The sequence below is a fragment of the Triturus cristatus genome, chromosome 9 (assembly GCF_964204655.1).
Source record: "Triturus cristatus chromosome 9, aTriCri1.1, whole genome shotgun sequence".
NCBI lineage: Eukaryota > Metazoa > Chordata > Amphibia > Caudata > Salamandridae > Triturus > Triturus cristatus.
In genome coordinates this window covers 734,509,832-734,533,992 of record NC_140592.1, presented here as the reverse complement: position 1 = coordinate 734,533,992, position 24,161 = coordinate 734,509,832, and the positions used below count along the sequence as shown (strand labels likewise).

Here is a 24,161-nt window from a genome sequence, read left to right as displayed (position 1 = left end):
GGCTGCGGTCCAGCCCAGGGATGGGCAAGCCGTGCCCCCCATTCTGTTTCTCATATTTTGACCCTGATGGTCTGTTGGGCTTTCTGCCCACTCCTTTAGATAGGTGGTAAATGTCCCAAAATGTCAAACAAACAAAAGATAATGGGAGGATGCTTGCAAAACGCCCAACCACTGGCAATCGTTCACGGTAGAATTCCAACCCATTGATCTTTTGCTCACCCTATGGCCTCAGGTTAGACCCAACCATATGAAAATCAGTCTTGACCCAGCTCCAATAGTAACAGTTCAACATGAACTGCCAAGCCAGGTCCTCTGACCAGAATACAAGTAACCCAAGGCCTGTTTTGCACTGATTGGGGGCCCTTCAGTCAGATCTAGCTTGGTTCCAGTGTGTTAAATGTCCCAATATTACCATCCTGGGGCAGAAAGCCCACTAAACTGGCAAGAAAAGGAGTGGGGTGGAGTGCTGGACAGTCTTAGAATCGGGACCCACTGCAAGGTGCCAGACAGTATATGGACATTAGGGGAAGCAGAATGGAGGGTCCCCCTTCCAGCGCACACATGAAACCCCTGTCCAAAGAAATCCACATTTCTTCTTACTTGCCACAGGAAATGGCCGCAGTATTTGGACTCTGAGCCAGCGAGTAGAAGGGATCCTTAAAAACACTGGGCATTTCTGAAACCTGGTGACATAGCTTGCATGGATCCCAGCACGTTTTCTTAGCCAGGGAATATGAAGGGATGGGTCGAAAAACAGTTTTGAAATGAAAGAAATGAAAAGGAAACTTAGAGCGCGAACATTCACCCAAGGGTATCAAAGGCGCTAGCTCATAAAACCAAATTAACTGGACGGTTCAAGGCCACGTCAGAGATTAAACAGCCAAGTCTTCAAGGCCTTCCAGAAGGCCAACAGATGCGTTTCTTGTTTTAACCTTAGAGGAAGGGAATTCCAAAGTCTGGTCGTGCTGACCAAAAAACGTATTCCACCCTAGGCTCATTTTTTTAACCTCTGAATTATTAGGTTATGGGAGCGGGATGAATGAAGATTGCGGGCAGGTATATAAGGCTGTAGCTTATGTTTAAAGAAGACTGGCCCTGTATCATGCGAGGCCTTAAAAGCGATACAAAGAGCCTTAAACTCTATCCTCCTCCTCACTGGCAGCCAGTGTAGTTCCTTAAGCCCTGGTGAGACAGATTTTCCGCATATATATGCAATAAAAATCTCTGGCCCTTTCAGCCAATGATCAAAGTCATACCACACAGCATTCAAAAATATAAACAGTACCTCCAAGTATTAGTGGCATCAAAATGTCATAGGAAAGGACTAAAACTAACATGAAGAACGCAATGACACTAAACTGACATCACATGGTGCAGGTTTTGACTGGTTCCTGCCCTGGGAGAAAAGCAACCATATACACCCAGGGTACTGTTTTCAACAAAAGATAAGTAGGAATGCTAACTTTTAGGACTTTTGTTGATCCTCACTGATTCGGCAATTTCAATCTCAGAAATGTGAGAAAAAGCGGTTGCTTTAGTAAAAGTTTGAAGATTTGCAGGACATCCTGAATCGTGTTTTGTTTGTTCCTGGATTCCAGATGCCACTGACGGGTTACCCTCGTTTAAAGAGGTACCTCTGAATATTACCATATGTCTTTTACACCTTTTCCTTAGCAGAATATGAGAGCAGATGCAACCCCTGCAGGTAAAACAGGGAACATTCCTAGTAAACATCACACAATGTGAGAAAGAGTTAGCAGATATAATGAATGTCCTAACAAAATGCAAAGAACTAGTAGTGAAGTTAGACGCAATGGCCAAGACAATTTATGCGTTGCAAGGATGAAGCGTGGAGAGCTAAAATATTGCAATAGGGATTTATAGGAGTATCCCGACCTGCACTTTTCTGTAAGAATTATTCCGCCACACACCGGCACAACGATTGTCAAGAGAAGCCACGTTTCTGAGTAAGTGGATCAGTATATGTTCACAGTCATTTGCACAATGGCGCTACATTTGGGTGCAGGGACCTTTCTTTATGGCGGGGAAACCAGAGTGACAATAGTACACAACAGAAGTGTCAGGCAATGTGAAATGAGAACATATTTAGAGTAACTTGGGTAGGAACACCAACAACTTTTCGAGCAGGTAGAAAACCCTTTGTTTTGTCTTGGTTTCAGGGGGAATAGAAAGCCACCGATGGGGAACAACATCAATTGTAATACCACAAAGTAATTCTGACATGCATCGGGCACCTCCAATCTAATGGACTACTACTGGAATTGGGAGAGTGGCTGTATACGCAACTTCCTTAAGGTTGGAGTGGTCACTGTTCTTTGGTCACCGTGCACACCCCCTCCCTGGTGTTTCCAGGACTGGACATATCAAAACTACATGACCATCCCATGAGCCGTCCAACTACCTTACTGCGCCATCATTGGAGGAAGAGAACTGCAGACTATTTTGGTACTACAAACTAGAAAGATGTCCCGCAGGAGCACAGGCTGTTCAATGATGCTCAACTGTTTTTCGGGAGCATCCTTCCATTAATTCAAGCAAAAGCTACTGCACGTTGGTTGCAGATAATCCGCTGGGAACGAATGAAGGCGATCAGACGACTTTAATGCAGTCAAAGAAAAGCTGCGAGAGTAATGCTCATGCTGCATAGGTATGTGCTGGACTTAATGATGCCCATGGAGTCCGGGGGGGGGGGGGGGGGGGGGGGGGGGTTGGGGTATGTGCCAAGATTGAAACTACCTGCAGTACCCTCCATCCCAGACAACGATGCAGACAATGGCACATTGACAGAGGCCATTCAAGCTCTGTATACTTTGCAAAAATAGGGGGATGAGGGGAGTGCCCCAGACAAGTGGTTCTCACGGTGGTTTACTTGCATACCATTCTGGATGCCAGGACTATTTAAGGCCATGCTGCCTATACTTGTGGTAGAGCTCTTGATGTTTTGAGTCTTTCAGTTAGATAGGATGCTGCAAAAGGGTTAGCCAGAAGTTGGGTCTAGTTTCACCACTAGATTGGTCAATAAAATGCAGGACGTTGAGAAGAACATATACACAATAAGGTCTGCTGGTAACAAGGAAGGTGAGGAAACAGTTGAAATTTCAACTAAAGGGAGAAGGCCTACTCATTCCAATGCAGGCATCAGCAGAAAAAAGTGTAGAGTGTACGTGGTAATGGAAAAGCACAGTCCTAAGCAGTTTACAATACCACAATAGAGAGCAAAAATAGAGTGGGAGCCCGGTGGAAGCAAATACGAGTTTTAGTAGATAGAGAAATATAATTCGTAAAGACAGCACAAATGGACAATCACAGTATGCACCACAGGCACGGAGTGCAAGGACAAGCCTATGAGAAAATATGTAGATAAAAGTAGACACGCAGGTACAAGATAAGCAGGTGGTTAGGTATTGCAGAACAGTAGACGAGTAGGGAGGAAGGCATTTCTAGGCTTTAAAGCTTGATACAGTCAAGGACACTGTTAGTGCAGGGAGCGTGAAAATGTATTAACATGTGCACTTGAAACTATTGCTTCTTGATGAAATTAGAAGAGAACGATGTTCTTATGCAAGCGCTTGATTTGATATGCTAAAGGAAATGTATGACATATTGTGGTTTTGAGACAACATAACAAGACACTGCTTGTTATGTTGTAGTTGAGTACAGTTTCCAGTTCCACGGGGCTGGTTGACCTCCCGGCCGCAATTTGATAAACTCTATATACTATATTGCCAAGAGATGTTGTGTTGTCTTTCTTTCTCCGACAACAGTATTTCCTCCCAGGTTTAAGAACAAGGAATTGTATCCCTGGATGATAACTGGAGAATAAAAAATAAAAAAATAGAAGTCTCATACATATACAGAAGATGTTCCCAATTATTTATTTTATTTAGAAAGTTTTGTATAGCGCGAACGTGACCCTCGAGGGTATCAGAGCGTTTTACATGGAGATTACACGATTAGCACTTGATCAGATCAACATGCAAACATATGCGTGAAAAACAAACAAATCAACAATTAAGAATAGGCTAACTGTGGTTGGAGTATAATACAGCCAGAGCTGGGCAGGATAGTCTACATAAAATGCGATCGGAGTCTATTCAATGACATCGCTAAGTTGATTTAGGGTAAGAACTTCGACAGTAGGTATGATTTGGCTTCTCTTTTCAAGGCGTAGGTGGAAGACAGTAGTCGAAGGTCCAGCGGTAAAGAGTTCCAAATCTTGGGAGCGACAGTCGAGAATGCTCTAGCCCCAGTTTTATTTTTGAGGGTTCGTTGGGGTTTCAGCAACAAGGTGAGGGAACTTCGAGAGGATCTGCTGCCCCCTGATTTTTCTAGTTTTTGGGCCAGGTAACTGGCTGTGTTGAAGTGTAACGCTTTGTGCGTCACGCAGGCAATTTTCAGTTGGATTCTTGCTTCATATGGTAGCCAATTTAAAGTTTTTAGGGCTGGTGAGATGTGTGCATTTCTTTTAGTTCCGATGACAAGTCTTGCTGCTGCATTGAGAGAGGCTCTTTGTGGTGCTAGTTTGTATTTAGATAGGCCACAGTGTGGCACTACCGTAATCCAATCTGGGTAAGACTAGGGCTTGGACCCCTAGCTTTAGATCTTCATGTGGCAGGTATGGTTTCAAGTTTCCGCAGAATGCTCAGTTGGTAATTTGCTCCTTTGGTGGCAGCATTGTGAACCTGCATATTTAGGTGTTTGTCTAATGTAATACCTAAGGATCTGGCAGAGTCTATGATGTGGGGCGAGCATTTGAGGGCTGTAAGATGATTCAGCCACAGATCCTTTTTGATGCTGTTATTTGGTGGAGAGATGAGAAGAAGTTCTGTTTAATCAGCGTTGAGTTTGAGGTGATTAACCGTGAGCCAGAGGTGTATATTTTGTAGGATGGAGTTGAGGGATATAATGTCATCTGGAGATGCAATTTTGAGATATAGCTGGGTGTCATCCGCATACATATGGTAGTGGATGTTAGCTGATTTTATGGGAGAGAGCGGATCCTTGAGGAACACCAAGAGTTATCGCTTGTGACTTAAATAGAGATTGATTCATTTGGACTCTTAAGGATCTGTTTTGGAGGAAAGAAGCAAACCATTGTAATACGGTCCCTGATAAACCCATTCTTTGTGCCAGTAGTTTTAGTAGGGTGTCGCGTTTGGCGGTGTCAAAGGCAACAGATAAATCAAGCAATATTAGAAGGCATGATTCGTTCTTGTCCGGCATTTTTAGTATGTCATCTACGATATGAGTAAGGGATGATTCTGTGCTGTGATGTTGACAGAAGCCTGATTGGAATTGATCGAGTAGTTGAAACTTTTCTATGTAATTGCAGATTTGTTTCTGTACACATTTTTCTAAGAGCTTAGTGAGAGTAGGGATTTTGGAGATCGGCCGGAAGTTGTTAGGGTCAGAGCAGTCTGGCGTAGTTTTTTTTTTTAGAATGGGTGTTACTTGACTGAATTTTAGGCAGTCTGGTATAGTGCCTTGGCGTAGAGAGGCGTTTACGATCTTTGACCATAGTGGGAGGATACGGGTTTTGATCTCTTTGAATATGCTGGGAGGTAGAGGGTCCGTGAAGTGGTTAGATGGGTTTAAAGACGAGCGAATATTGTAGATTCTTGTTCGCTGATTGTGAAGAAGGCGTTCCAAGTGGCATTATTTTTGGAGGTGAGCCCGGGTGGTTCCATTCCTTCCGTAGATTTGGAGTTGTGAGATGGATTGACTGGGAGGGCTGGTAGTAGTCCCTTCGCTAGTTGAAGTTTGTTCTCTATCTTGGTTGTTTTGTCCTTGAAGAAGGTGGTTAGTTCTTCGCAATTTGGTAGGGTTCTGGGTCCGGAGTCTACGAGGTTTGCTGTGTTACGTGATTGCCGTTTGACTATTTTGAATAGTTTTTCAACCTATTTCTGGCCTGGTCGAGTTGGGTTCTGATAAAATTGGCTTTCGCCGGTCTTATTCTTCGATTATGTGTGTTCCTCATTGATCTTAAGCGTTTTAGTGATTCTATTGATGGGGAGTCTTTCCATGCTCTTTCTGCCGTTCTTAGATTGCGTCTTTCTGTGTTCAAGTTGTCGTTAAACCATGGCTTTGAGTATTTGATGGAGATGTTTTTCTGTTGTAGGGGAGCGATAGAGTCCATGACTTCTCGTATCGTAGAATTGTAATAGTCTGCGAGGTCGTTGACATCCTCCGTATTGGTCTGTGGGATCAAGGTGTTGTTGCATAGAGTGTCTAGATCATTGAGGATTATTAAGATTCCTTTTCCACGGTTTGATTTTCTTCGTTTGGCCATTCCTTGGGATTTCCTTTTGAAGTTGATGAGGCAGGTGATGCGATAATGATCTGACCAATCACACGGGGTAACAGATTCTAAGGAGATAGTGTCCGACTTTGAGATGATAAGGTCCAAAGTCTCTCCCTTATTGTGTGTGGGACTGTCACAGATTTGGGATATCTCATGGTTTAATAGGAAGGATTTTAAGCTATTCACTGAGGGGTCATTTAGATCATTCCAGTGCAGATTAAAATCACCCAAGAAGATCTGGGGTCCTTGAAGATTAACATTTATTGTTAAGATTTCCAAGATTTGTTCGATGAACTCCAGGTTATCACCCGGAGGGTGATAGAAGGCATGTACATTACAAATAACTTTGTTGTTGCAAGAGATATTGAAGCTAAGATATTCACACGTTGTTACATCTATTGTTTCCAATTGGCGTAATGATAAAGTTTTGTGGTAGATTCATGCTATTCCACCAGCCGTTTTCACTGGTCTGTCTAGATGATATTGTGACTAGGTGGGACTAGTAGATCTATGATGGGATGGGATGAGTTGTTTAACCAGGTTTCCGTGAGGATCACTAAATCAAACTTGTGTGAGAATGAGGTCGTAGCTATCTGCTGCGTGTCTATTAGCTGATCTGCAGTTGAGGAGCATGCACTTTAGCAGTTTATTATTGTGTTGAGAGGCCATTTGTGATAAAGTGATACGTTTAAGGTTGTTCTGGTTTATTCCTTTGCGATTGTGAATAGGTTCTCTGAAAGGGTTCGCTTGGATTTTATTTTAATCAGCCTTGCTCGTATTTATTCCAGAATTATAATGTAGGAGGAGTTCATGGAGCTCATCGATTGATAGGTCTTGCTTTTATCTCTTTGGCCTGGAAAAATATATAAATATATATATATATATATATATATATATATATATATATATATATATATATATATATATATATATATATATATGGATTTTCCTGTATTGTACCTCCAGGGAGTTGTTCACCAGATTTGTCAGAGGTTCACAGAAAGGCAGCACATCAACAGGCAAGTCCACGTCAATACTGAGGTTTGCTCAATTTCATTTTATTTTCTTCTTTTTCTTAAGAATACATGGCAAAGTGCATCGTGCATCAGGTGCAAAAAAGGAACGACCTACGCGTTTCGGCCAATATATATATATATTTTAATACGCTGTTGTCAGAATTTTATTTAGTTTGGCATGATGTGTACAAACGGTGCTGCCTCAGACGCGTTTCGGACACTGGGCTGTGTCCTTGTTCACTAACGGGGAGGATATATATTTTTTTCTTTTATCTAGCCTGCTCTTAAAAAATGCATTTACAAACATTCAACAAGGGGAAGGGGTCCCATGAGGATCACTTCCCATTTGCAAACAGGTTAACACCCATCTAAAATTAGCGGTAAATTGTGAATGTTTTGTGACCGCATTTGGGTCGCAAAATATTCACACATACCACTATGATTTGGTTTTAGGCAGAGACACCCTGATAACGCCCCTTCCAAATACCGAATTGCAAACCCAATTTGCGATTCAATAATAGGTTACTGAATAGCAAATAGGGCTTTGTACATTTGCGACCGGCATAAAGGCTTGTACATGTAACCCTAGGAGTCGTAAGGCATGAAAAGCATTTTTAGGTCGAGCATTCGAGGCCTCTTGTATATAATTTAGTATATATGTACTTTGTGGGCTCTGGAGATCAGCCCTAGGACTCGTCTGCTTCCGCTTAGGGACTTTTTTTTGTTAAACTGCCTCAATAGAAAACAACCAGTAGAGTTCAGTAAAATGCCAGAATTGCTTTCTGCTGAGGGACAAAAAAAAAAACTGGCAACTGCCTCTATTTAGCTGATTGATAGAAAACGACCAGCAGAGGTCAGTAAAATACCAGAATCACTTTAGCATTCTCTGAATTCTAGTCTATAGAAATTGTCTTCCACGAGCACCCATAGACAATCTTTTTTTTTCAAATCTTGTATTTTCAGTGATATGAGCACCAAGGGCCCCGATTTTAAATTAAAAACAGAGCTTTGGAGTATACCTTTTCCCACTGAAAGGCAATATTTCTCTCCATGTGTTCCCATACCTGGCTTGTTACGCAGTTTGGTGCTTACTTTTCCTCCATGTTAAAGAACAGTAGATGTTTCAGCACCCAGGCTAATGTGCTGCATAGCTAAATACATATAAGGTCCCAAAAGCGAGATTGATTGCATTGCAAATGCTTGTTGAGTTCTGCTTTTATTAAACTGCATCCTGTGCAGGCGTTCGCGCAGTCTTTTAGATGTAAATGGTCATAACTTCATGTTTCTTGAAAAAGCACACCAAGGTTAGAGCAACACCACTTTTTTAGTGATGCATGGTGAATGAAATTAAGGTTGCTGGTAATCTGTCTCCCACATACTGCCGCGAGTATCACACATTGAAAATGAACATTTCAGACAAATATGGACATATGCAATATTTATTTTGGATTTCGGGACCACTGCATTGCCTGGCTTCTAGTGAGTTACGCTATCATATCATCTGCACCGGAAGCATTTAAAACATGATGTGATGTATTACACCATGTGCTAGATGTACGACCGTTTTTGCGGTCGCAGAGGGGTTTCAGACCCCTTTGCGACCGCAAAAAAACTGTTGGCCATGTACTATTTCCATTTTGCGTTTCGCAAATTATTTGCAACTTGCAAAATAGGAATAGCAAGTCGCTATTAAGAGGCGTTCCGAGGGCGTCTCCTAATAGCGAGTCCTCCAGGTATGTATGACTTTTTTGCAACCGCAATTGTGGTCGCACAACAGTCACAGTTTACCACCCAGCTCAGAAGGGTTTATTGAAAAGCAGTCACAGACATGGGGTCGCAAATTGCGAGTGGCTAATGAATATTGATGAGCCTCGCATTTTAGGACCCCATTGGGAAATTGCTAACAGTGTCTCGGACACTGTTGTACATTGGATTTAGTGCTCGCAATTTGCGCCTCACAATTTGTCGCAAATTGTGAGGCGCTAAATCCAATGGTCGTACATCTGGCCCCATATCTTGTGCATTTGTTTGGGAGGCTCTGCCACTTGCATTATAGTAGTCATACTGTCCCTTTCAAAAGTTGTAGTAAACTTTTCGATTTAGAAGCCAGTCGGTGGCCTTTGCAGAGCCAAAAAGATGTGGGTTGTGTCTTAGGAAATCGGTCTTGGCATGATTTATGGAAGTGCTATCCTTTGCAAAGAAGTGGTGCTGAAGACAGAATCTTCTTTCTATAGCTCACTCCCTTAATGTCCTTCCCTATTAATCCCACCAGCAGAGCTAGAGCTTATGGTGCGCTTGTTATCTGGCCGATAAAACTGTGTGTGTGTGTGGGGGGGGGTAGGGGGTGGGGGGGTGGGGGGGAGGGGGAGATTATAAGATAAAGCGCTAAGAATTGGAGCAGGGGAGAAGCAGCGGTATGGGACGGCAAGAGAGGGAAGAAACAGGGACGCGGTATAGAGGTTACAAAAAAAAGTGATATGCCGTGTCCAGCACTGACTGGGTCACAGCGACTTTAAAATAAAATGTAAAGACCAAATAGTCTCAGAGTCAAAGTAAGAGCAGCTGATGGCCAGTGGAGGGACACTACTCAGGCAAAATAATCTGGGCTTGGTCCCTGCGCTACTGAAAGTAAAGTGATGAAGTGCAAGTGCTGCCCAAACAGAAGGCAGCAAAGAAAAGTGACAATGGGGCCAATGAATGGTAGGCAAAGGGCGGGGTGCAAGCCTATTACTAAACACAAGGGTCTCGCAAGCGAGAGCGCATGCTCAGGCAGGTGAGACCTAATAATATAGCAATACTAAAAATGGAGAACCAATATAGAAAACAGACCGCTTTATTTGAGGCACTTTCAAAAAGAAACTCTAAAAAGTTGGTGTTTCATTGATTATGGAGTGGAATTGTACAGGACTAGTAATGACTTTTATATTGACTAAACACTTTGGCACATTACATCGCTGAGCTGTGTGGGAAAAACAGGCAAGAAGATTCTATTCAGACGCACTGGATAGAGGGGGAAGAAACCATGTGTTATGGTGAGCTACTGGAAACTATTAAACAACTCACCATTGAAAAGCACAATCGTCCTAATAAGCTTGCAAACCTATGTGCTAAAACTAGATCTGGGTTAATGGACTAAGGTACTCTTTCCTTTATTTGTTAACATAAATAAACACTGGTCAATAAAACTTCTTGGCTGGGATCTGTAATATAACCTTTAAATAAAAAAAAAAAGTCTACCGACTATATTAAAAGCAGTTGCCTCATAGCATTATTTTATGTTGCTGGTAAAAGATTTTCAAAAATGCTGTTTAAAAAAAACTAGAAGCATGGAGGTAAACAACCAGCAAATACAATCCACTTAACCTGGGTGGGAGTTCACCTACTGATTTAGCTAAATGTGGTTTCAATAAATAGTTTGTCGCCACTTTATTTGTGCTACACACATTTTAGCTCAGTGCAGATCCAGTCAGTGGATTAAAGAAAAAAATGTAGGGCTTAGATTAGGCTTTGGTATACCTAAATTTGGAACCTCAGTCTGCATCATAGATTAGGGTAAAGCAATCCTAGTCCCCAAATACGACAAGAACATATTTCTAAATACAGGGCTGCCTTTTGTTGCCCCTTCTTTTTTCCCTATGTATTACACATTTGCCTACTCATAAATGCATAAATATTGAACTTCAATTAGGCCCGTCTCAAGTTAGTGTGACTCACAAGTCTTAAAAACTTTGAGAATAAAAAAATGTTCCGTTTTGGGCAATTTTGATTCTTGGATGTCTAATAGGTGTACCGAACTTTAGCTATTTGTAAAAAGTAATCAAAGAAGAATCATTTTGAGAGGTCTGACAACAGCAGTGAAATGAAACATTCAGATTATACGAAAGATCTTTATAAATTACAGAAGGCAGCTCTAGTCTGACAGCTAGTGAGAAATTAAAATATTTGAATTTCTGTAAACTGAGGGGGCTGCACGACTTTATTGGTAACGTAATTTCCACCTGAGAAAAGTAAGTATACATTATGTTCATGTCCTAAACCATATGAAATCTGTTGTAAATATCGGCACCCAATTTTTATGGACTTTGTCGTACCAAAAAGAAGCTGCAAGAATGAGTTTTTAAGATCTACTAACTGAATTACTGATGAGATCATTATCTTTAGCTCCGTCTAATAATCAGGGAGAAAAGGTTTCCTCATTGTCCAGTCAGTGCCTTTTCTTATAAAAAAGGAAAAGTACTTTATTACTCACATGCCACTGAATACTACACATTAATTTACAAACATGTATGTGTAGACAGATGGAAACACCTAGGGTGACCGCCTCCTAATAGTTCACACCTCTAGTGAGCCCTGTACTCTAAGACAACAGTAATCCCCACGTATATTTAACACAAAATAAGGGGGTGTAGTTATTAAAAGGCAGGCATAATGACTGTCAGGCTGTCACTACATTAAAAAAAAAACAGAAAGATGACAGAACTAAGGCAACACCATTAAAATTACTTTGTATGGTGCCATCTTACAACTGACCTTCTTTAAGGCCCATCATGACTCACTGTTAATCTTGAGTTTGCCAATAAAACATTTCAAAATATGCCAGTTACCTTCATTAAAACATGGAACGTTTACTGCAAATGTTGTGTTCGTCAAAAAAATGCTTTCACGATCATGACGAGGAATATAACATTTCATTGTTAATATGGTCATTGTCATAAAGCATTATCAGTTGACATATGACATGTACAAGAGGCTTTATATTACCTTCAAGAGGCCACTACTGCAGCTTTAGAAACATGATTCCCTGCACTCCAGAGTCCAAGTAAAAAAGTAAAAGTTCCTGGAGTGCCTGAATTGACACAAAACATCTCATGGGGGACATCAATATAACCTTCCACCTCCACACCTGGGGACACCAGATAACACAGTAACAATTAGCAGCCCCCAGGAGTGTATATCGGCTGGAGAGGACTTTAATGTTTTACTGGTTACCTTCACCGTGTAATGTTATATAACAAATTTTGTGTGTATGTTTAAAATTGAGAAAAAGTGGCCCTTTCAAGACATGCTAAAAGAGTGTAATAAAAGTTGAAGTGAATCAAGAAGAATATGTGAATAAAACACAAGGGCTAATGAAAATTAAATTATTGGTCCTCTTTGTTGAGTTATTACAGTAATTAGGCAGCTAGATCTTCTGTTTGGTTTACACTAACAGAGTGGTGGCGCTCATCATGGTTACTGTTCCAAGGAGAGCGGGCACCCCTGGGACTGCACTTCACGTGTCTGTCCCTAGGGATTAGGGTTAACAGGAGTCACAAATCAACAATGTGGCAGAGACATAGGTTTTGTAATCAATGTATCAAGGCAATATGTTTCAATTTAAATTCAAATGTAATCGAAACAGAGTGGGAAACAATTAACATGAATTCCAAAATTAAAGCTTTATAAGTCTAGTCCAATAATATAATTAGCTTTATTATTGGAATGTTGTCTGTGGCACTATCACGGTCTCGAGCAGCCTCTACAGCAGATCTTACTTGGCCCTTATGGAATCTATAGGAGCTATTATTCTTGAACCTGTGATTTAGTGTAAATGCTCAAATACATGTAATTTAAAATCAATGTGTAAAAACAACTTGTTTGGGTCTAGATACAGATGTAATCAAATTAGGGTATAGAAATAAGTACTAAAAGCATAATGTTAATGCTTTGCAAGCCTTGCCTAGAAATGTTATAAGCATTATTATTGCACTATCTTCCCCAACACTAAAACAGCATCTAACTGCCTTTACAGTTGATTGAGATTTGGCCTTATTAAAAAAACAGGTCACAATTACTTTTTCATTAAATACAAGAGTTTGGGGCAAATACACAGAATGTGCTGAAGGGATGCAGTTGTGTGCGCACTAAGTCGATAGACGGTATTGTCTTTGAATACGGAGTTCCATTTCCTCTCGAATTCATAGATCCGGAAATAAAACAATATGAACTATAAAAATGTTGTTTTCACATACCCAGGCAAATTTGACCCGAGATACTCTAGGCTCTGCAGAGAAAAGTTATCAAAAGGCTAAGTCCATGTGATTATGTTGTTTGGCCTGAGCCAAGTCAGAGTCTCTCTGTCTAAGAGAGAAAGTTCCACAGAATAGATTTTTCCAGAGACATTCAATTTAACTGTGCCAGTGCCTCTAGGTCGGGTAGTCTGTGGATTTCAAGATTTGAAGGTTAGGCATGCACATCTAAGTCCTTGTATATCGTTTTTCTAGCTTCCTGATGGATTAAGAATTTTAATGATGTTGGATCCGCTCTTGCACAGTCAGTAAATTAGTTCATGGTGCTTCTGTAATGAAGTGATTTTAGATTTAATTCTAGCCTGATGACACAATGAGGGGTAGCTGTACGGAAATGAAGACTGCGTACACATTAAATAAACTTTTTTCAAGACTGGCAATAGTCTTATAATTTAGCACAGGAGATGCATATAGCAGACATGGAATACGTTTCAGTTTTACAATGATGGCTTGATTGCCTACCTTTGCATAAATTTGCAAATCTAACGACAGATTTGGTGATCATGGTTGACTTGAGCTTTCTGATTGCTAGGTGGTTAGACCATGATATCTTACTGTCACCTTGAGATATTCAAATTGTTTGACTATTTCGATCATAGCATTTCCTCGAGTAAACCCCGCAAGCTTAGATTTATTTCCCGAAGTCATGATCTACATTTTTGACTGATTAGCGATTAGTCCGTTTTCCCAGTTGAATGTTAAAGTGTTTTAATTGATGACGTAGGCATTTTGGTGTTTGTGACAGTAGCACCAAGTAATCGGCGTGGGTCAAATATGCTATTTTTGTACCTCCCAACTTGGGTGGAAAGCCCTGATCGGACTCAAGCGACTCAGTTAAATCGGCGTTATACAAGGAAAATAAGGTGGCCAGAATACAGTCTTGTTTGAGGCCACTCAGTGTGTATTTTAGGAGTCCGGGTATTGTCGGTGGATAACGAACTCCAGCCATGTGTCAGTATGCAGTTCGACAAGAAAATGCAACAAACCAGGATTGATTTTCCACTTGATGAGCTTAGCCATTCCCTTTGTTGATTTACTTTGTCAAATGCGGTGGAGTAATCCACAAAAGAGGCATATAACGATTTCTTGGTTAATTATATTTTTGCAAGTAGGAGTCAGTGCTGTAACGTCCACTGTGGAACAAACAGTGCGGAATCCAGTTTGTGCGAAAGGTATTGACAGTTGCTCCTCGGCCCACTTCTTCAGTTTATCTAAAAGGTGCTTGGGAAATAGCTTCTAGTCTAGGAGTGCTATTAATCGGTAGCTGGTTGGGTCTCGCTTAGGGCTCCCCTTGTAAACTGGATGAGCTACTGCTCTTTTCTAAGAGTATGGAACTTGCCCAGACTTGATTACATGGAAAAAATAACTGTCCCAGAAAAAATAACTGTCCCAGAAGTGTACTCCCCAAGGAGACAACTAAATTTGACCAGATCTATCGATGTGCTGTTTGGGACGGCCACTTTAGAAAAGCTAGAGCTTATTCATTTTATCATTTCCTCCAAGTGATGTTAGGATATGTTGTAAAGTCTTGTGGAGATTTGAATGAGTCGATGATGGCCGATTTATATAGGGACTTTATATGTGTTTCCCACTTGTCATTTGATATAAGCAGGTCGCCCGGACGCTGATATGTCCGTTGCCCATTACCGGCCAAAGTTCAAAAGGCTATTTAGTTTCTAGACGAGATGGCGGGAAACAATTTGGCCAAGGTGTTTTCTTGGGTGCCCAGTTTTATTTAGAACATGTCGCAGTGTCTTACGATAGACCCTTTTTGCCTTGCTTAGTTGTTGGATAACAGACAAATGTGGCATATTTCACTGTACAGTTGATAACTGTCATCGGAACAGACAGTATGGAATCTAATGCATACTGCCAGGTGTTCATTCAGTCGTCACCAATCCAGGAATTGGGATGTTCGTTTTTAAAAGATGAGCAAAGTAGGTGCATTACTTCACACAAATTTGAAGCTTTATTTGTCAGAGTGCTGTTCCATTTGAGCTTCTTGCATTGGACTGCGACCATATGGTTACAGTTTGCCTTTTGAGGGTCACGGTCACTCTCCGGTCTTTCAATGGTGTAACTTTTACAAAGTTGATAGTTCATACAATAAACAAAGGGGTAATAAATGATAGAAGATGTCATTGGACCTCGGAGTTTAGGTTTAGCTGGCTGGTCACAGGTTAGTTTTTCACATTCCCGTCCTGCCTGCCCATGTGTGCCATCTGTGGATTACGGTAGGCCACAAGCATTTTCAGCTCAGTGCTCCCTTTTGGCCTAACCAGTATCCCTCGGATGTTGGCGGCGGTTGCACCTCATCTCCACAGATCAGGCGTGCCAGTCTTCTTCAATCTGGACAACTGGCTGTTGAAGGCAGGCTCGCCTCAGACTGTCATCTCCCACCTCCAGACTACGGCAAACCTCCTACACTCGCTGGGGTTCACTATCAACATGGTGAAGGGCACTTAGCCCACTCTGTCTGCAGGACTTCCTTATATAAAATTTGTCTGCAGACCCACCTCCAGGGAGGTATTGCTTACGTCTCTATTCAAAGGTAAGGAATCTGTGGCTAGAAGTCTATCAGATTAACAAGTGACGCCTTATCTGTTAAAGACTGTAGCAGCAGATTACTTACCCCAGCCCACCGAACCTCCCCACTCTGCGAATGGATTTCTAGTGATAGGGCTGATGCTTTCAGGACCCAAGTTTTACACACTATTAGTCAGTGTTCTTTATGGGTCTGCGCTTCTGGCATGGAAACACGTGAAAAGTAACTGATGTCAACATGCCTAGGTGGTGCCTATATAGGTACCGCAACATCACTTCCGGCATGGACGACACCGACGAAGCGTGTGGAGCTAATCAACGTTAACTACCATCACACATGGGTACTGCTCACGAAAAATCTTCTGGATCCAGTCTGACACCTGGGGGAAATTCAAAGGTTAGGTATCTGCGGCTAAATGTACTCTCTACCAGATAAGGCGTTGCCGAAGGTAAGTAACTTGTTCTTTTATAAATGTTTGGACACTGAAAGTGTTATCTGTAATTGTTTGAGACACGGATCTAACCTCGTACAACCATCTGAAGTAAGCCTCGTCTGCTCAACCTTTCTGCTCGGAGAGAATCATGTGTTAACATGGATTAGAAGTCATTTATGAGTGCAGAAGTATTATGGCCCAATATCATCTTGTCCAGCCTACACACATGAAGTCCAATGGACCATGTAAATAAATACTCTGCTCTGTGTTTTGGAATCTTATTATCATAAGTGCATTTGTGTAGGTCATGGGTGAATGTTCTTAAAAGTAGGGCAATTTGTAAAGTTGGAACGCAGTTGGTGAAGGGGAAACATTGTTAACCCCGCATTTTTTACTCACCATGGCTTTACCCCGCATTTTTTACTCCGCAATAACTTTAACAAAGGGCTTTACACTGCAAAACTGTTACAGCGCGTTCCCCAAACCAACCCCCCCCCCCCCCCCGAGTTAAAATAACAACTTCGATTGAATGGGGAATGTGTTGTAACAAATTGTGTTGTAAATGCCCTGCGTTGTAAAAGATTTTGCAAAGTAAAAACTGCTGGGTAAAAGCATGCGGTGTAGCGTCACATAACCTTGGTAAACAGATACTGCAGCCAAAGTTTTCCCCTGTATAGTAGGTTTCAATAAGAAAAACTTTACTTTGCTCCATTTTCACTGTGCATCATTATACTTCACCATTTACATCACATATACATATATATATATTACCTACTGGCGGTCGCCAGTAGGTAGTTATAGTTAGGACCACGTTTCCATAGGAAATCCGCAACATTCTATTTTGAATAACTTTGGCGCCGGTCGACGAATCCTCGCGAATTTTTCAAAATAGGTGGGGCGCTACGCTCCGCTCCTACCCTGAAAGTCTCGGGGGGATTCGTCAAGCGGGGGCTGAGATAAAAGGGGGGTCCCAAAACGCGTTTTTCCCATGCATTTTTCCATAGGACCTTTAGACAGGGCTACAGCCCGAACGGCTGAACAGAATTACTAGAAATTTGGCAGAGAGGTAGTCCTCAGGTCAAGGAAGTGCCTTTTGTAGGTTTGGTGTAAATCTGTTCAGTAGATTCTGAGAAAATAGCCTTTAAATCAATATATATATCTGAGCCAGCTTACGGTGCGCTTACGGTACGCTTACCGTACGCGTACGGTGGCGTGCTCGAGCGCGATTCTGATTGGCTCTTAGATCTTAGTAAACATTCGAATCGGCCGAAACCAGGAAGCGGCGGCCGCCATTTTCTCTCTCGCACGGAGAGTGATGTTTAAAATATAAAGCACAAAAACATGTAAAGGGGCTGTTTAGACAGCTCCCACACACATAGCAATGTTGAGGGAGTCCCCAAAGATCCCCCAAGGCCAAAAACGGAATTTTTATTTTTTCGCTAATTTCGCCGATTACGCTTACCGTACGCGTACGGTAAAAAATTATAAAAAAATAAAAAATTATCCACACTCTCCCCACCCCGTGTGCAATTGGTGCCCGAAGGGCATCAATTGTGCATGGCTTATAAAAGATGAGTTAAACTAAAATATAAAAAAAAATAATAAAAAAAAAAAATTATCCACACTCTCTCCACCCCGTGTGCAAATGGTGCCCGTTTTGCACCATTTGTGCATGGCTTATAACATATACGAAAAATTTAAATATTACCTTTCAAAACGAAGTGCATCATATGTCCTCCATGTGCGCACGGTGCGCGAAGCGCATCGTGCGTACATGGCCCATCTAGCGTAACATAGGGCACGCGATGCGCATAGCGCACCGCGTGCCCACCGTGCGTGCACGGCACTAACTGCGTAAAGTGGGCGCGCGGTGCGCGAAGCGCACCGCGCGCGCACGGAACGAACTGCGTTAAGTGGGCGCGCACGCCACGAATGGCGTAAAGTAACTTAGCATTTAAAAAAACCGTACAAATTCACTGAAAAAACCATAGGTTTCACACACGTTATAGTTAGCGGAAATTTTACTGATAAAAAACCAATGAAATTCCCCCGTTATAGTTAGTGCAGGCAACTATAACTCACGCGACCGCAATCTTCTGCTGATGACATATGTGTCTTTATGAAAAAAAAATATTTGTAATATATGTATAGCTAAAAATGTATGGAAGAAGACATGGGCAAATAAGTGTCTAAATACAGTATTAGCATCAGCAGAGGATTGCGGTCGCGTGAGTTATAGTTGCCTGCACTAACTATAACGGGGGAATTTCATTGGTTTTTTATCAGTAAAATTTCCGCTAACTATAACATGTGTAAAACCTATGGTTTTTTCAGTGAATATATATATATATATATATATATATATATATATATATATATATATATATATATATATATATATATATATATATATATATATATAGATATATATTCACTGAAAAAACCATAGGTTTCACACACGTTATAGTTAGGAATTAGCATTTAAAAAACCTTGCAAATTCACTGAAAAAACCATAGGTTTCACACATGTTATAGTTAGCGGAAATTTTACTGATAAAAAACCAATGAACTTCCCCCGTTATAGTTAGTGCAGGCAACTATAACTCACGCGACCGCAATCCTCTGCTGATGCTAATACTGTATTTAGACACTTATTTGCCCATGTCTTCTTCCATAAATTTTTAGCTATACATATATTACAAATATTTTTTTTTCATAAAGACACATGTCATCAGCAGAAGATTGCGGTCGCGTGAGTTATAGTTGCCTGCACTAACTATAACGGGGGAAGTTCATTGGTTTTTTATCAGTAAAATTTCCGCTAACTATAACATGTGTGAAACCTATGGTTTTTTCAGTGAATTTGCAAGGTTTTTTAAATGCTAATTCCTAACTATAACGTGTGTGAAACCTATGGTTTTTTCAGTGAATTTGTACGTTTTTTTAAATGCTAAGTTACTTTACGCCATTCGTGGCGTGCGCGCCCACTTAACGCAGTTCGTTCCGTGCGCGCACGGTGCGCGAAGCGCACCGTGCGCGCACAGTGAGCACGCGGTGCGCGAAGCGCACCGCGCACCCACTTTACGCAGTTAGTGCCGTGCACGCACGTTACGCTAGATGGGCCATGTACGCACGATGCGCTTCGCGCACCGTGCGCACATGGAGGATTGGGGGATCTTTGGGGACTCCCCCAACATGGCTAGGTGCTTAGGAGCTGTCTAAACAGCCCCTTTACATGTTTTGGTCCTTTGTTTTTTAATCCCCACTCAGAGTGCGAGAGAGAAAATGGCGGCCGCCGCTTCCTGGTTTCGACCGATTCGAATGTTTACTAAGATCTAACAGCCAGTCAGAATCGTGCTCGCGCACGTCACCGTACGCGTACGGTAAGCGCACCGTAAGCTGGCTCAGATATATATATTGATTTAAAGGCTATTTTCTCAGAATCTACTGAACAGATTTACACCAAACCTACAAAAGGCACTTCCTTGACCTGTAGACTACCTCTCTGCCAAATTTCAAGGAACTCTGTTGAGCCGTTCGGGCTGTAGCTGTGTCTAAAGGTCCTATGGAAAAATGCATGGGAAAAACGCGTTTTGGGACCCCCCTTTTATCTCAGCCCCCGCTTGACGAATCCCCCCGAGACATTCAGGGTAGGAGCGGAGCGCAGCGCCCCACCTATTTTGAAAATTTTGCGAGGATTCGTCGACCGGCGCCAAAGTTATTCAAAATAGAATGTTGCGGTTTTCCTATGGAAACAGGGTCCTAACTATAACTACCTACTGGCGACCGCCAGTAGGTTATATATATATATATATATATATATATATATACACACATATACCAAACGTGTACACACACACACACACACACACACACACACACAACCAGCTCAAACCCACCACCACGCACAGATGGGTCCTACCATGCATATTCCAGGTACCGCCAAGGACCCCAAGGTGAATGAGACTTCAACAAACTTTACCTCAGTGAGTAGGTAAGTAATTCACCAAAGGAATACAGGTAGAAAGGCCTTTACCCCCAGACTGAGAATTGAGCTGCCACCAATTTCAGTCCATACACAGCATTAACAAAGAGGGAACACTTTTGGGTGTCTCCTTAACAGCAAAACAGAGCTCTGACATGTCTTAATCAAAAAACAGCTTGTGTCCCAACAGTCAAAAATGCTGTTGATGACTGCTCTCATATCTGTAGGTCTTTCATGAAGCTTCTCAGGGTTAATAAGAGATGCTAGTAGTATTAGACATAATACATGCCATAACCATATGTCACTCGAGATATATGGACTACTCCGCTCAAGTTAGATCAAGTTTAAGGGAGTCATCTGGTTTCAAGTATGTATTATGCGGTTATTTGATTCACAGGTGGATTGTGTTAAAGAAACAGATTGTGCCACTTGAGTAATTGTGTCTTTACGTGATTATGTTACCTAGTTATTATTGCAGACTTTAGTGCAAGATGTGCACTGTGTCTGACCTTACACTAAGCAAAGTGAAATTTGCAGTCCAATGTGTCTATGGGGGGGGGGGGGTTGCTTGAGGACAGTGCACTGGGCTGTGTTGAAATGGTAAAATTACCAAGGTATTACAAACCTATTTATTCACTGCTGCTCTTTTACATGTTACATCCTACAAAGGGATGTTTTTAGTCAAATGTGTCTATGTGATGGGCCTGGGACAGTTCTCACCACTCACCATATTTGAAGTGGCTGAGCAGCTCCATGACCCAAATAACGATAATGATTTTACAGAGTTAGGCTATCTCATGCCTTGTAGGCAGACCCCACTCTCTTACGTTGTCCTCAGGCAGGTCTTTCACTCATCCCAGTCTTTGTGCAATATTACCATTGATCAGATCACTTCTGGCAAATACAACTTAGCTATTCAGCAGGAAAGTGGACCTTTCTTCTTTCACCAGACCACAGGAGCAAGGCAACACTGTAGGCCTTCCCATATATTTAGACAGTCAAGGGAGAGAGAGAGTGACAACCACTGAGTCCACTCCTGACCTGGTGTTTTGTTGTTGCTGCACAGGTTTTCTTGGCGTCTAGATGGAATAACGAATGTAGGAAGTCTGCAAGTACTGGGTGCCAAGAAATAACTTGGTTGACCAAATGAAGAGCATTAGTAATGTGACCCTTGGGAACACAAGCGATAAATGACTATAACCATGCAGGAATCATTCACTAATCTAGAGCCCAAGAAACGGCATCACGGAGATTCATAAAAGAGGGCTTGCACAAGGGAGGAAGGGGGCTTTAAGAAAAGCCCTTCACCAGGCTTTAACATGGGCCCACACCCCTCTCTTCCTAGTAATCCCCAAGACCTTGTGAAAACTGAGTCCCATCCATCCTCCCAAATGTAAATCTACTCTCCATCTTAGTTGTGTTACCTGCACCCTGAGAACTGGCAAGAGCCATTGAGAACCTTTGATTGAAGCTATCTTACCGCTGAATGGTTTCTTCCTGCTCCTTCACCATGTGTGCCAGCTGCTGAAAGATGGAACCCAGCTCTACGATGGTGGACTCTATATTCTGCATAGTATCTGCTCTGCTTTGGATATACGAGTCCTAGTAGGAGAGGAACAGAATAATTACCAAAGTCTACACCAAGAAACAAAAAAAACAAAACAAAAAAAACAGTTCCACAACAGCTGTCCCCGACATATGAATCTCCCATGATAAAATATCCAGCTCTACAAGGCAGGCAGGAAATAACAGTCCAGCTGCCTTTCACTTCTCTTTTATGATGTGTCAACGCTGCTCGGAAACTCTACATCATTCAAGGTGGTCATGCAGTCTAAAACTTAATAAAGCAATTGAAATTGCCTCATAAATTGCCCCTTTACGAAAAGACTCCAACTACACATTTCAAATGACTAATTAGTTATGGACCTTTTTGCTGGGCTTGTTGAAAAACACTGTTTGAAGGTGGTTGAAAATTATGCACTTTTTGTAATGTGTATAGCCAGCAGACATGAACTGGTGTATTGTGAAATGTGCACAGAGATGGTTGGGCCGAAAGTTTGTGAAGGGGTATTTTTTCTGTCTATTCTCCATGTTGTTAGTGGCACTCTGTGGAGGGACGGCAAATGTTGAAAACTGAGCAGCATGGTGGACACTTTGGATAATCTTTATGTTAAAGATAATTTGAAGCTAGGAAGCTGTGGAGCTGCTGTTCTATTTAAGAGGGTAATGGTGTAAAAAATCCGAAAGCAAAAAGTTTACTGACACATTTATAGTGGAGCAGGAATAAGCTTGGAAAATCCCTCCTTCATTTTGTCTATATTCTTTTCACTTGTTTTGTCAGAGAGCATACTCAAAAATACCTTTACTGTGTGGGCCTACTGTATATGACCCACATCAACTTACCTGTTCGTCGATCAGCTGTAACTGTTGGCTCATTCTAGAATCCATGTCGATCATGACTTCACCCGATCGTCGAGCGTCATCTTGGAGCAGTACAGAGCCACCTGTGTGAGAGAATTAGGGAGTTTAGAAGTTGGTGCATTAGGGATAAGAAGGCATAAAGTGCAGGAAACAGTATGCCATAGATCAGCATGTTAAAGATGCTCAGATGACTGTGCCCGTTGTAAACTTACAAGTCAGGCCTTTTCAGCTTCACAACTGCTTAACATGTTTATGTCAACCGGCAAACATGGAACTTTGGAAGAACTGGCACTGACAGTTTGGTTTTGGGCAAAGAAGAATAAAGTTGCATTTATGGCACCTGTTGTTCCTGGTACTGATGGTCTCTTCTACTCCAACTTACGTATAGCTTGCTACCTGCAGGCAGGACCAGAAACTGCTTCATAAAAATTGTTCAAATCCGACATTTGCAAAACCTGTACCACGTTATATGAGGTCATGCTCTTTCCCCACAAATGCTTGCTAGTTACCGTTCCTGAAAAATAGCCAATCAGCGTGCTAGTTTTGGATGATGTCAGAATGTAATGCAAGAGGTACTGGGAGTAGGAGACATCCTAGGGGCTTTAGGAACAAAGTCACCATACAGATCTGTCCTCTGTTCCCTACGAGTTCATCCTGTATACAGGTTCCATAACAAGAGAAATTAAATGGCTGGGTAATCTGCACTGATCAGCCTGAAAACTGAGTAAAACAGTTAGTCAAGACTCTTTGCAGAACCATCTTTGCCCCATGATGAAGTACCAAGGCTGTAATGCTAGCACAATAATCCACAAAGTAATGCATCAAATCTCCATGACAGACATATATCACAATTTCCTCAAATACTGCAGGACTCTGGTGCAATACTAGGGAAGTGGTTTCCACTGCAGATCAAAGTACTTAGGGATGCAAGAGGGGAATACGGGGGTTGAGAGGAGGGTTTTTCTGTATCTTTACCCTGTAAGGGAGCTGGGCACTGGACTGCAACTCTTTTGTCCAGATAAAGCATGAGGGAATGCCAAACATCAATGCTGTTCATCTCCATTTCCCACCTTCATGCCTAGACCCAGGAATACTAAAAGGAAGCCATTTTCGAAAATGAATGTTTAAGTTCCGTATAACGCAGGCCAGCCTTTTCTGGGTTTTTTTCCATTTTACTCTGGGAAATTATATTATACAAAAGGCAGCCTACCAGCATTCAGCAAAATTTGTGGTGAAGTATTATATTTGACCTTAGAAACACCTACACGACAGAGGAATATGAAGGAATAATTAAGCTAGAAAGTGCTCAAGGATGAAAAACATGCACTGCTCCCTGAAGGAGCCAGCAGATTCTATCTTCCCGCATTCGCT

General features: G+C 41.8%; 1 protein-coding gene across 3 annotated transcripts in view; it reads right to left on the bottom strand.

Moving 5' to 3' along the window:
* The window catches only part of STX5 (syntaxin 5), an 84,406-nt gene that overhangs the window by 5,751 nt on the left and 54,494 nt on the right, over positions 1 to 24,161 (bottom strand). For all 3 annotated transcript variants that reach the window (XM_085625968.1, XM_085625969.1, XM_085625970.1), the window contains exons 9-10: positions 22,773 to 22,873; positions 21,850 to 21,971 (exon numbers count right to left, since the gene is read on the bottom strand). In XM_085625968.1, coding sequence (XP_085482094.1) covers positions 21,850 to 21,971; positions 22,773 to 22,873 — 223 coding nt within the window. The remainder of the gene's footprint in view (positions 1 to 21,849; positions 21,972 to 22,772; positions 22,874 to 24,161) is intronic.